The sequence below is a fragment of the Chroicocephalus ridibundus genome, chromosome 4 (genome assembly GCF_963924245.1).
Source record: "Chroicocephalus ridibundus chromosome 4, bChrRid1.1, whole genome shotgun sequence".
In the NCBI taxonomy this organism is placed as follows: domain Eukaryota; kingdom Metazoa; phylum Chordata; class Aves; order Charadriiformes; family Laridae; genus Chroicocephalus; species Chroicocephalus ridibundus.
In genome coordinates this window covers 67,919,040-67,933,764 of record NC_086287.1, presented here as the reverse complement: position 1 = coordinate 67,933,764, position 14,725 = coordinate 67,919,040, and the positions used below count along the sequence as shown (strand labels likewise).

The 14,725-nt window shown below is 39.2% G+C and overlaps 1 protein-coding gene across 3 annotated transcripts in view; it reads right to left on the bottom strand.

Annotated features, from left to right (window-relative positions):
• The window catches only part of FANCM (FA complementation group M), a 71,477-nt gene that overhangs the window by 36,561 nt on the left and 20,191 nt on the right, over positions 1–14,725 (bottom strand). For all 3 annotated transcript variants that reach the window (XR_010070882.1, XR_010070883.1, XM_063333729.1), the window contains exons 5-8: positions 8,160–8,291; positions 7,242–7,374; positions 5,250–5,378; positions 4,647–4,748 (exon numbers count right to left, since the gene is read on the bottom strand). Coding sequence is in view for 1 of the 3 variants with exons in the window: in XM_063333729.1 (XP_063189799.1) it covers positions 4,647–4,748; positions 5,250–5,378; positions 7,242–7,374; positions 8,160–8,291 (496 nt within the window). In the remaining 2 variants the exon portion in view is untranslated. The remainder of the gene's footprint in view (positions 1–4,646; positions 4,749–5,249; positions 5,379–7,241; positions 7,375–8,159; positions 8,292–14,725) is intronic.

Genomic DNA, 14,725 nt, shown 5'->3' with positions numbered 1-14,725 from the left:
AACTACCAATGAAAAAGTAAGGACAGGTCATCCCATAAGCTACATATTCGCAGTTCTTGTCTCACTTAATGGGAAGATTTTGTCCAACTATACTGTGTTATAATTTTTTCCAAAAAAACTTTCTTTAAAAGAAATTTCATTTAAAGAAAAAAGACTTAAGCAAATAAATAAAGAAAGAACCAGTGGAGAAAACTGACAATTAGGAGCCCCTCAGCCTATTCAGACCAACATCCCAGAAAACACTCTGAGATATATCTGCTCAAACAATTCCTCTCTGGAATCAAAGCAGTATTCTAACTTTGGAGAAATTACAATAACTATGGTGAGAATGTCTTATATTTGAGGTACCATTACTCATATTACTTTGAAAAGCTCAGGTGTGACAGCAAGTGTCTTTAAAACTTTATTTAAGATGCCTTCTTCCAAAGAGCCTACAATGGGACTTAAATCTGCTACTTAAATGCCCAGAGTCAGATGAGGTTAGCAATATACAGCAATAAAAGCCACTGTTACCATTAGTCTAGGACACAGCATGGTGGAATAAAAGAGATGTATACCAACTTCCTATGATTTGCTACAGCAAGTTGTGTCTACTTCTACAGCTTAGGATCCTCATGACAGCAGAAATGTGCAAAAACTTCCCTTAATATCATAATCTGTTGCTTCTGAATCATCTGTCATCACAACCAGTTATAGCTCTCATTTCGGCAGCAAGGATAACATTGCCTTTTTCAAATAAAAGGGAAAAATAATTGCCTTTGACCACACCCACATTCCTTATGTTACACCATCACAGTTTTGTCTTCTGGGTGCTCAACTATTTTATTTTTTTTCTTCATTTTTTAAACATGTAACAGTACCTGCCTTCATAAGCACAAGCAAAAGCTATCTAAGCAACATGCAAGTCTTGAACAGTCAGCTTCTGTTTATCCTATCCAAATAATAGACCAACAACAAAACATGCTACAAAGTACAAACCTAGTATGTTAAAACAGAGAATCTCTAAAAGGATAGAATGAATAACTGAAACTGGCCCAGCTTGCATGCATTACCTAGACATAGCCCTCAGATGAAATCAAATAGATTTCCAGGGATAAAGATCTCCTCTTTTATACAATTCTCCACAAAACACCTTTATCTCGTTAAAAGAAAGGTTAGACAAGGAATTAAAATTCTCAAGACGTAACGTGTAAAAAATGTTTCCCTGAACCTATGAAGTCACCTGGTGCTTGACAACAGTTTCATGCTATGCCTGTAATTCCAGCACCAAGCTGCTTCTTGAAGTTAAAGCATTAACTGCAACAGAGAAGTATATACGTCTTTCTGATCAACTGTCAGAAATCCCAGTTTAGTTTTCAGTTGTGCATATCTACATGCAGAAATGCTTTCAGGAGCTTAAGGCGAAAAGCAGAAGCTGAAGCTAAGCATTGTCCCCTTTTCTTTTTAAGCTGAGCCGTGAACACACAGGTAGATCATGAAGATGGCTACCTCCGGTCAAAACAAATGTGACTCTTAGGCTGACAGTCAAGGAGATCAGACACGAGGATCTCCAGAGGTCCCTTCCAAATATTCTAAATTATTCTATGATATTCTACTGCATGGTTTCAGTAAATTGCAGGTGATATGGGGGGGTCACCTGTCAAGCACAGAAACCAGTCCCCAGTGAAGGCCTAGAAATGAAATGGTGAATATGATTCAGTATTTTTAGCTAGAAAACAGATAATTGCAACACTGATATAATGTGTTCTGCATAATTTGCCATCCTGAGCAGACTGACAAACTATATATTTCAGAATAAGTGCAGGCTGGATATATCTTACTTACATGAGTTGATATTATTCTCCTCCACTAGTTTTATTCTGAACAACATTATTCTGTATCTATTTTTAGCATATTCTCATGACTTGAATAGCAATAATCCTCAGTAGCATCTCTCCCTGTATTGTGAAAAAACGTTCTGCTGTTGCCATCACCTCCTTCACCTTATCCAATACCAGACTTAGAAAATTCAATACATTAGCAGCCCATAATCAACCTGATGAGTAATCCAGGTATGGAAGATTAGCTGGGAGAAGCTCATTATGCTCAGCCAACATTTCTTAAGGGCTGCCCAGAATGTTATCGTGCACTTACCTGAATTGCTGGTAAGTGATTCGTGCAAAGCAGGGGCAACAGCTACGTGGCCAGGAAACTCAAACTTAACCTGCTTGATCACTAGTTAGAAACGGTTCTGAGTTTGCACAGGCAACTTGGCATCACTCCCACACTTCTCATTTGAGGTTTCACTTCAAACAGAGGAACGAGAGCTAGTCTTGTTCTGATATGGCTAATGACTCGGGTTATAAATACTCTCCTTTTCTGTCTCAAATGTAGGGCTTTTCAAGGAAAATACTTTGCAGAAGTAGTTATCCATTTTAAAAATTACCCAGGCATGAACACAGTAAATTACGATTCAGAGTAGTTCAGCAACGCGTAATTGGAACAAAGCAGGGTTCAGTTCAGGGGGTTTGTTTGCTTCTGGTTTGTTTTTTTGTTTTGTTTTGTTTTTTCCTAGAGATACTAGGGAAATAATGATTTAGGCTTTTATTTCAGAGCCTTCTGATGGAGCAAAGATACATGTGATTATGTTTGGAATCTTAACAAGTACTCAAGTTTTTGTTGACAGACTCATGACAAATTCTTGTCTGGAGGGGGATAAATGAGGACACGAGCGCGTAGTCCATTCGGAGTCCAAAACCAGAATGTAGGGTGTAGCTACTTGTGTGCGTGTGGATTTAGAGTTTACTGGCAAGAAACAGGAAGGAAGGGTAGAAATACAGGTTTTAGGTTATTACTCAAAAGGTATCATCAGAGATGCTAAGACACAGTGAATAATAAGACAAATAAATAAATTCACAGTGTCTCACTGTGACACTGTTTGTGTCAACTGCCGAGTGCAGCTGGGGTGGAGATGCACAAGCTTAGGGAGACACGTGCAGGAGCTTCCTACATTTCCTAAGTTACTAGAATGCCTCCAACTTTGTGATCAGACCATGAATTGTAAAGTGCTTTCTGGCTTTGTGTTATACACAAAGATTTCAGGACTGGTTGTTTGTACTTGCGTTAAATTTAATGACATGCACCTAGAGAACTGTGTTCAGGACACTGCTTTACATTCCCCACGGCCTTGCTTTGCATGTTAGTTACGAGGATAAAGGAGGTTACAGGGACGGGGAGCAAGGAAGGACAGCAAGAAAACCTAACGTACCTAGCTCAAGATATGACTGGATACGCTACCACTGCTCACCAATTGCACTATAAAAGATTATGTATTTCTTCCTGCACAGTTACTGTAATTTTGTAACAGTAGAGACTTACGGTTCATGCCTACTCACTTCTGAGGATCATGCACACAGACACAAAACACAAAATCCAAATATTTGTATATTAATTACCTGTTAGTAATATTAAAGAGACATGTCTGACCAACATTGCAAGGAAAAACATATCTGATGGGATTCATATGACAGCAAAATCCATGCTATCAAAAGACGACGGAAGAGTATTAAATAAGAAGCCTAGTTAGGTAACTCCAGTACAGAATACAGAATTTGAAAACAAAAGGCAACAGCTTACAAAGATGTTGTAACAGGAAACATGACAGAGGCAGGGAGGACAGAAAGAAGTATGAATGGAAAGGGGAAAAAATAAGGAAAAAAAAAAGAAGAAAGTAATTTGATTAAATGCATTTGGACATATAAACTAACAAAAACAGAAATGAGGAAACTTTAAGTGGCTGCTACTTTCTAGTAGGCAATTTAAGTGTATTCTGAGGATCAAACATCTAAGACAGAAAAAAAAATTACCAAAACCAATCAAACAAAAAATCAACAAAAAACAACCCAAAACAAGACAGAAGGGCAGGTCAGAAATTATCAGAACTTCACAAAACACAAAGATCCAAACAGACAAGGAAAAAAGTGAAGAACTTGCAAAAAAACCCAACCAAACAAACAAAAAATTATTGTTACTCATGTCATCATTCCAAAAGCAACAACTGGATCAAGAAGCTGAAAATTCCTAAAACCAGAGACATCAGAATGATTGTGAATACTTTGCTTCATAATCTCATGCTACTGTATGACATATTTTTGTTCTCCCTTTCGGTCAAGACAAAAAAGAATGAGAGACAGATGTATGTAACTGAAGGTTTTAAACTTCAAATAGATGCCTCAGAATCTGTCATTCTTGGCCAACAGGCTGGATATCAGAACTTTTATCCTTAAGCTCCATAAATATGTCCATAAATATCTAACTTTGCAGGAGGTAATGGTAGCACTGCACTGAGAGATGGTTTCCAGAACAAACCCTGTGCCTATGAAAATCACAAGACATAGGAGCACTGGAATGAGTTTACCGTCACTATTTTACTAAGCTGCTAGAACAGGTTGTATCAAATTAATAATGTTAACTTATAGAATGTTTCTTCTTAAAGAAACATTATGGTATAGTTCTTCTAAAGAGGACTTTTCCACACAGAAGATAGAGAAACATACAAAACAATAAAGAACTTGAACAAATTCGGAAATAAATCGATAGGAAATTACTTGTTTTCATCCACAGGTTCAACTGTTCAGATACTCTTTCTTTGAGTTTTTGGTACTTACCAGAAGATCCCTTTTTCCAGGATTTGAAGTGTCCTATTACAATTTCCTCCAATTTCCTTAATTTTGGATGGCTGTAGATAAAATCCTTTTTATTTTCAAACACTGAAAAGGAAATAAAGCAATTAAAGATGTAAGCAAACCTGCAACAAGTAGGAAGGTTTAGTGAACTTCATTTCCTCTCATTATAATTCTTTGAGTCAGACATACAAACTCCTGACACTAGTTCTAATTGCATTCACATAAACAAACTAGTAAACTACTTAGGGAAGCACATTTGCTAAACACAGTTTTTGAGAAAGTGTTGTTACTTTCACGCTGTAAAATGTATAAAGTCAAACAGTAATATTTTAACCTTTTTTTTTTTAAATCAAAAACTTCAAACATAGAAACCTTGTTTGAAAGTAGCTAAAACCACTGAGAGAATACAGACAGGCAGACAGATAGATAAATAAATAAAAGTCTGGGGAAAACAATCTGGAATAAAGAATACTAGCCGAGCATATCACAACAAAGAGCTTCCAGCATCTACAAACTATGTAGAGCTATCTACTGTTTCATTTAAACAGAATGTAAACATTTTGTCTTTAAAAGGTAAATACTGACCTGTTTTACTCTTGTAAACATTTCCATTCGTTGAAGGCAGCAATGGGTCTGAAAACATGTCTGTAAGCTGCTGATATAGCTTCATGAAGTCCTCATTACGACCAAGTTCATTCTTTGTACGGGTTAACCCTTTGTAAAAAGTTGAAATATCTTAGTATTTAATCTCTGGAGTGAATATAATATTTGCCACCCAAAAGACAAGCTTTCTCAGAAGTAGCAAGCTCCTTTCAAGAGCTGAAAGACACATGTTTGCTTTAGAAAATGTAATAAACATTGTTTGGCATCAATGTTTTTCAGGGAAAATGCCATTGTAGAATTTAAACACGAAAACATGAATTACATATGTATAAACAGAAGCCTGTTCCTGTGGGTAAACGAAAAGTTTTACATCAACCATTTAGCACTAGAAAAGGCATCCAATCCAGAAACATTGAAGGTGGTGAGACACTGGAACAGGTTGCCCAGAGTGTCATGGCTGCCCCATCCCTGGAGGTGTTCAAGGCTAGGCTGGATGGGGCTCTGAGCAACCTGGGCTAGTGGGAGGTGTCCCTCTAGACCAGGTTCCCACCTCTAGTGGGAGGTGACCCTCTAGGGGGTTTGAGTGAGACGATCTTGATAGTCCCTTCCAACCCAAACCATTCCATGATTCTATCAGTGCTGACAGTTACTCACAGAGAAAGGAACCTAGACAAAAAAGCTAGAATTAGCAAGTTTCTTGAATGATTTTATATCAATGTTGAAAACAATTTTGTTCTACTCAAACCAGAAATCAAACTTAGTAGAATTGGTACAAAAGACCTATTTATTAAGACTACTTTCCATCATCCATCTTTCAGACAGCCTGACTAGATGATCATTGTAGGACCCTTCCAGATGAAAGATTCTATTCTATTCAAATATTCTGTTCTATTCAATAGCAGGCAGGGATTTAAGGAATCTGAGAAACTAGGAAATACATTAAATGCTCTTGGGTGCCTAGGTCTAACAGCAGCACTATACTATCAGAAATGTAAACATCTGCATGTGTGAAAGGAATAAATTGCAAAAATGTCAAAAGCATAAAATTAATAAGAAATTATTAGCATATACATACTATAAAAATATATTCTACAGATATTCTATAATATGAAGCAAGCACTGTATGCTTTTGGTTCAGACGTAGGACAAGGCAGTGTCATTTGAATTAAGCAGTGCTGTAGGCGAAGTAGCTTTTGTAAATTACCACATTACACAGCGAAGTGTAAACCAAAATGAAGCAAGAAGCCTGACAGGCACACCGTGGGGTAATCAGAACCACTGGAACCTTCCCCTCCCACATCCCATTTTAGAACACTTGCTGTTGGACTGACACCACCAAGTGGAAATTTTCCCCCACAAAAAAGATGTCAGTACCAAACCAAGTCTTACTGATAGCAATGATGACCCAATGGGTCCAAAAATGACTGGGGAGAGTTGCAAAAGACTCACAATGGTCAGTGAGGGAATTTGGAAAATAAACTGAGGCCAGAACAGAAAACAGCTTTCCATTTTGCTTAGCAAGGATGGAAGATGTTGCACAGCTAGGATAGAAATTCTAGTGTGATGTGTCCAAATCTGTAATCTTCTGGCAAAGGCACTTCAAACTCATGCATACAGGAGGTTTGCCTTAGAGGGAGGAATTTCTTTACAAGACCAAACAATTTCTTAGTTTAAGCTGTTTAATGGTTATTCTCCGTCTCTCCAGAGATATTACTGTCACTTACTCTGAGTTCTGTTTGTGCCTCATTCTTTTTGGAACTGCTGCCATATAAACACGTTTGCTTTCCCAAATATACTGTATCTTTAACATTGTGCCAATGTATTTCCAATAGGGATGAAAGGGAAGAAAATACCAATTGCATTTGCGACTCATCCGTTATATATGCTGTTTGTGCAAACTTAGACATACAGATGAGGTACATTAAATGAGAAGGAGCGGAGACAAAAGGAAGGATGTTTCTGAAGACATTTCACCTTTTGATCCATCCATAATTCCAAAAAGGTAGATAAATAATGACCGTAATCCCATTTGCAGCAGCAGCTCATAACCATGATATAAACTGATACAAAGTGCAAAATCTCCTTCAATTATGCCTTGATGCATTCCCTGTAAAACAAAACAGAGTCATCATTAAATCAGGAAGTTGATAAGCAGTAAGAATCACACTGCAATTCTTATGACAAAAGTAAGATTGACATCTGAGAAACCGAGCCAAAGCACAAATACCACACCACCAGCTATCTATCAAAACCGTCAGGAAAGAGGTTACACAGTTCTTAATGATCAATGAAAGCAATCTTTTTCCACCTTCAAAACAATTTCCAAACCACCTGTATTATCTTCCAAGATTTGCTCATTACTTTCTGATGCAGCGACACTCAAAATCTGACAGCTGAACCATCCAGCAGTATTTGGCAAAGTTTCTGGCACGTTTACCCAGGCTACAAAATTTAAGGCAGGAAAGTTGGCTTGCCTGCTGTGAAGTGTATTGCCCAATGGTCTTCAGGGTACATGTCTCTCTTATTTGTTTGGTTTTTGTTTTGTTAGGTAATATTCTTCTTTAAGTTTGCAAAATTGGAACGCTCCATGAAAATTTACAGAAAAATAGGAGCAGTGATGTAGTTTTGAGGGGAAAGTGTAAATTTGGCAGTCAGTAATTACAATCTTAAATTCTCAAAATAATTTCAGTTTGGAAACGGAGTTCTTAATCTTTTCCTTAATTTTCCTATATTAGCATTAAGAAACGTGGAGCAAGTGGGCATATTTTATTCCAAGGCTAAAACCAGAATGTTACAAAGGAAACTTAACTTAAAATGTGTCAGGAGGCTTTGTACACTATGGAGTATTAATATTTATTCACTACTTTAATAACATGAAATAAAGACATTTACCACACATTGTGAAGATGGGTTTTTTCTGTATTGATCTCTTGCTAGAATTATCTGGTACTTTGTAAGGCTGGGAATATCCCGCCTTGCTAAAACTCCTATTTTAATCAGGCGTCCAGCAAATGTTTCTAGCACCTGCAACAAAACACAGAAGTATACAAGAGATGTGAAGGTTTGTATATTTAGCCCTTTAAAGTAGTTTTATTTTTATAAAACTTACACAACAGAACACAAGAAGCTCACTTATTTTATTTGAAACATGGAATTTTTCAGAACAGACTGTACTGATTCCTAAATAATTTGTTACTGTGCCAGACGACAACCTGGTGCTCTGCTTCAGTGTAAGGTTCTCCACTATCAGGATGTTTCTAGGCTATTTTTCAAAATATTTTCTAAGATGAGCAGAATTTTTACAAGTTGGTTCACTGAGGATTTGTGCCCTTCATCCTTCTGCCCCCAGGATAAGCCCATATCCATCAAACTGAGGGGTGGAAACACACACTGTGCTTTTGTAATGGCACAAGTACTGACTGAGCAGACAGGATGTGAAATGGGACAGGTAACCAGCTACTGAACTCACACCGCAGCTCCCTCTCTTACTGGTAACACTGACTTCAACAGTGTTTCAGCCTCAGGAAAACTTGCATTCATCTCTGAGAAGTGTAAATTACGGCAGGCGGAGGCCAGCCAACAGGTGAGAAGGTTGTGTGCAGAAGGAATAGAGTCGGGAGACACGAGCAGAGAGGAACGAGCGCCCAGCAGATGGGCCCGGCACAGCAGCGTGCCCTATTTCCTTCGGAAGCCACGCCAAAAGACAACTTGTTTTTATACATCACATGTACCTGATTTCCACATCGGTGAAACAAGGGAACTGACCTGCACTAATTCATCTTAATCTTGTTTTTCCTCTTTGTTTCTTAGCCTCAGGTGGTCAGGATTTTTTTCATAGACTTAGTTTTGCATGAGCGCTAACTCTGTAATAATTGGAATAATCAGATTTGTTCTACAAAAATTACTTACAATCTGTTGGCCCGCTTGGCTAATAGCGCCAAAAACATCTCTAGTGAGCAATAACAAGCTGCTCCAAAGGTAGTCTCTACTTAGTTTGACATCAGCTAGTTCCTGATGGCTGCTTACACGCATACAGTGTTTCCCAAGTCTTCTGGGCATTTTCCCACCAGTTGAACTGGGCTGCGCTAGAGAAGGCTAGAACATAACAGATGCCTAAGCCCTTTGCTGCTCTTCTTTCAGCCCACTGAAAAGCAAGTCCAACAGAACCAATAAAAACAGCTCTAACTTTCAGGCCTCAAACAATACTGATCTGTCTTCAGCTTGTGAAGACAAAATCAAGAAAAGAAAGTCAACTGTAAGAGTGCAGCGCATGTTTATACACTAAGTAACAGCACCCCATTTGTCTTCTTCACACATTTAGTGTATGCTGGGTTTTTAGAGCCTGTTAGGATGGATAAATATTACTAACAACCACACTCTCCTCATACCCTGTCAATGCAGTGGCAGCCTAGTTTAACTCCTCTCTGCTGCCTTGATTATTTTTATAGTTTGGTACTTCTTTAGCTTCTTACTCTGTGTACAGTGCCGACATGGCACCAAGTGGCAAATCCTGAGAAAAGGGGTGGGAATAATTGCCATCATCAACTACAGCGGCATTAATCCCCCAAAGAATCAAACATGCAAAGAGAACTTTGGAAGGGTGAATGAGCACTTGTGAAAGCACCAGTCAAACTGAAGAAACAATGTGCTGGGGAATTTCCACACCACCTGCTCCGTGCCTGCAGGTCTTTCAAAAACAGCGAGCTGGAGTCAGCAGGCTAAGCAGATTATAACAGATAAAGGCTGCTGAGAAATAATAGAAACAAAGGCTAAATTCTGAATGCTCTGGTGCATCTTGGGCTGCTCCTCTTCCCTACTCCGGGCTTCAGGCTGGGACAGCAGGTCTCAGGTGGCTTGTTGCTTTTGCTCAGCAGAGCCCAGCTCGGACTGCTGGCTCCCAGCCAGAGGCAATCGGGCAATGCCTGCAGGAGCACTGGGAGGCTCTGGGCACGGCTCCAAAGGCAGGACGGTGCTGTGGAGCACTGCCCGCTCTCCTCCACAGCTCCCAGGAGATTTGCTGTCAGACCCAACACCAACCTGTGCCCAATAGCCCCAGGCACCACCGAGCCCTGTCTTCAGCTTTGACCATATCTACAGGGAGCCTGGGCCATGGAAAAGCACAGCACCGTCCAGAGATGCCATCCTGGAGCATGCCTGCTAATTAAGACTAATGCACTAATTAGATCAAATAAACCACTAACAACAAGCAAACACCAATTCACCAATTGGAAAATACAATCTTGCTAGGAATTTCCAGAGGAAAGGCGGGGGAGGGGGGGAGTAAATCAAGTTATCTTTTTCTTAAAATGCAGTCAAAAAACATTCACCAAGCCACTTGGAAGTCTAAATGCACAAGAAATTAATTTCTCATATTTGGTTTAGTTTTAAGAATTTAAAATTCAAAACTTTGTCATTTACCAAACAGTTTGTTGTTGTTACGTTGTTTTTAAAACTGGCCTGCATCTGACAAGCCACGCTACAAGGACAGAGACAGGAATGTCTGTGCCAGCTTATAAAATAAAGGTATTAAAAAAAAAAAGAAAAGAAAATGTTGACCATGCAAGGGTAACTCAGTGCTTTTTATTTTAATGGGATATCACTGAAATAGCATTTTACCCTCCCATCAAACAGTCGGACATGAGGACACCTGAAATGCTGAAGATCAAGCTTAAGGTATGTCTCTAGTAGTGGAAATGGAGTCAGTCTCTGAACACAAATATGATTCTCCAGAATTGAAATTAATGTTTTAATTAAAAAGTAATGCCCACAAATGTATAATATTTCAGCACTGGTTTATTATCTCCTATACTTGTTGCATGGCTTTTTTAGAAAAGGAATTACCATTAAATACACTTTTATGTTTCATCCCTTGACCTAGTTTATAATATGTAAGAAAATTATATTGTCACTGTTTGCTCTATGTACACCTCTGTCTGATTTAATCATCCTCTGCAAAACAACCCAAGGAAGACTATTATGAAAGACAGCGGGATCCAGTCACCTGGAGCTTCAAAACTAATAAGGAACAGTAAACATAACCTACTTAGAAGACATACAGAAACAAGCACTACTCAGAGCTATTACATTTACCTTGCCTCCATACCTTTATTTTTAATTAAAAAGATAATACTTCTGGAAAGTCTCCTCAATCTTTCCAAAACATTTAAGTATTATGTTACCCATTTGAAAACAGAACTGTAGAATTAATTTAAATTAATTGCTTACTAGGACTTGTGGCTTTTTCTAGCTCATTAAATTGAGTTCAAAAAGCCAACAGATTGATTACCAATATATAAAAGACAACTGGTAAAGTTATTCCATACTGCACTAAACTCGCGAAGAATATAAGGTTTTGCTGAACAAAGTATCTTCCCCAGCAAAATCACGCTGCTTTTTGAAGCTTGTACCTGAGGTTAGTGTAGGACCTGCCGTTTGGAGCTACGACATTAGCTGAGGACTACCATGTGTAGTACGGGCAGAACTGGCAAGGCAAAGAACTGTTACTCTTTCAGCTACACCTCACTAAAACCTGCTGTTAATCTGTTTTCTCTTGGCACAATAAAAAACAAAGGCTCTAAACAAACGACCTAGCTTAATTATTTTACTGCAGATTTGCAAGCATTCTTTACCAAAGAAAACCAAGAAATCTCCCAAGCAGAAATAACAGTTTGTATTGCATTTCTGTCAGAGCAGAGAAGGAGGGGGTTGAGAGAAACCAGCCACTAAGTAGACCATACGTTCACAAAACAAAGACGTCAAGTCCACTTCTAGCCCCAGGAAAGGTGAACTGCAGAAGCTCTCCACAGCGCTCCCAGCCTCCATGGACGCACCTGACCAGCTTTATATACTCACACTGCACTTCAATGGAGCTGCCCCTTCCCTTCATCTCCTTCCCCTGCCCTCCCAACTCACCCAGCTCCAGCATCTTCAATGCACAATAAGCCACAGACCCCTTCCAGATGTGCTGGGGCAGACACAGAATCGGTGTGCAATAAAATGAGACTACGGTGTGTGCTGGTGAGGTAACATCACACCTACAGCTGTGCGGGAACGTTAATGTGCCCCACTGGTCTGCCTTAACCAGGGACCACTAAAACCAGGAGTAGGGCAGCAACACAGGCAGCTCCAGAACACAAATACAGGTTTCAGATGCAGCTGTGCATCACACAGACATCATGCTGCTCCTGTCCAGACGTTCAAATTTTCAACAAAGGGAGCGAAGGAAAGGGGAAAGAAGAGACTTCTTCCAGGCTTTAGCCCCACCACCCATAGCTGGAAACGCAGCTCAAAAGGTGTATTTATCACAAGTCTTCATGATAGAATTACGATCATACTGTCCTGGGGGAGAGCAAACCAGTTTTGCAGTAAGCCATGAAATCAACCAAGGCCTAGTTCTAGAGCATTCAATGCCTTGTTGTAGGACTGAAACTAGAAGGGTTTGGGTTTGTGCTGCCTTGAGAGGCGTCAGTGTGGTAACCTAATATTCCTGAAAGCAACTTCCAGGAGGAAGCCACAGGAGCAAAACATGTTTAGTCTCTGCCAACCATAACCCCAGGGTGAGTGAGAGAGTCTCGAGACTACCAAAGAAGAAAGTACCCGTGGTTGCAGAGCCCCGTGGTGACCAGAGAACAGCCAGCCCCACCGCTGTAGCAGCACATCCCACGGATCACCTTGGGCAGCTTACACATACCCTTTCACCAACTGCAAAGAAACTTTTTGGGCACACAGAGTACATAAAGTTCATGTATAGAGTGAGAACAGTTTATTGTAACATTTGATGAAGCCTCTCAAATCACAGTATACTACATCAAAGAAGGGAGGGAGGACAATTATTAACATAAAAAAAAAAGTGGATTTATGACAGAGAAGGCAACCAAGAAAGGCATTTGGAGCTACGACTAGTGCTCAGTTTTAGTTATTCTCCCTGTAAAGCTCTGGAGTCACGACAAAGACAAACAAACTCTAAACATGAGGGAGAAAAGTGCTATTTTGTGTAAGCTTTCTACTGACATTTTCTTACCTTCCCAATGATGAAAATAAAGGAACAGGGACACAGCAGGGTACAGTGTTTTTAAGCTGACCTTATAATTCTCCAAAACCAATACCAATCAACCTAGTAATGATCTTGGCGCCTCAAAGTTTTGTTCTCAAGTTTATATTAACTCATTCAGACACTTCCCAGTCTTCCCACTCTCCAGAGATCTGTTACCCATTGAACATACACCAGTCTTCCCTGGAAGCTGGTATTCACCAGAAAGATACAATAGTTTGTCCTCTTCCAACATCTTGATTTTCTCCTATTATAACATTTTTTATTTCTTAAAAGTTACAAAAAAAGATGGCCTACAGTTTTTACTTTTCAATTAATTTCACTGAGAACATTTTTACTCTTACTCAGGAAGTCATAAGAAAGAAGTGCCTTTTCTTTATCAATCTGCCATTCAGTAAATGTCAGCACTTTGCCACGAGACAGAAAGAAGCATCCTATGGAGGATGTTTCATATCCTCAATTTGCAAGGCTGAATATTTTTCTTTTATATTTAGAGATATAACCTGCCAGGAAAGCATCAAGAATGCAGCACTACCAAAACTACTTTCTTTCAAGAGTGACTATTTATTAGCCAGCAGTTGCACACAAAATTAACAAGTTGTAGGGTGGAAAAAAAACCCACAAATACAGCAAAAATCAGCTTTGTTCAACTCCAGTAACAATCAGCTACTCTACTAGTCTGAGCTGATAGCAGCATCTAGACACAGACCACAATACATCTTCAGTACTCCATCAAATGTAGCCCTTTGTACGTAATTACTAAGGGCATCATAAACCAAAACCAAACCAAATACACATGCAGTAATCTGTGCAGGTGAATATTTAAAACAGGATCTTAAACTCCTAGCAGTCTCTTCTCACAGGTAGCCAGTCAATACTCTTGGCATTTCTCACAAATAGAGAAATTTGGCTCTAAACAGAAATAATTTCATTTAAGCATTTATTCTCATAATTAAGGCTTGAACAAAAGAGTTGGGATCATTTTTTGTGAGACAGCGTCAGAATTATTTGTTCAGGATAGGCAGAGGAAGAGCCTCTACCCATTGCCTCAAAAAGTCAGCTCTTCTCAAGAATAATGGTTTCCTGGAAGAAATCTCCAAGATCCAGGATGCCCTCACTGGGTAGCAATAATCCAACTTCCAAAATTACATGGAAAATTCCTTACAAAACTGCAGTCACTGTTCGCACTGCACTAAAACATAACTTAAGACACTACCTGTGTCGTGGATTGATTCACATTGTGCCTAACTTCAAGGTACCTACCCCACAGCAATGTAGCTGCTCCACGAATAACGTTCAACAGTACCTTTGTGAGGAAAATCTGATAACTGCCAAAAAAATACAGTCCACTTCAGCACATTTTCAATGAATCTTGTGATTCTGTACACTAGGTAGTTGGCCATGAAAT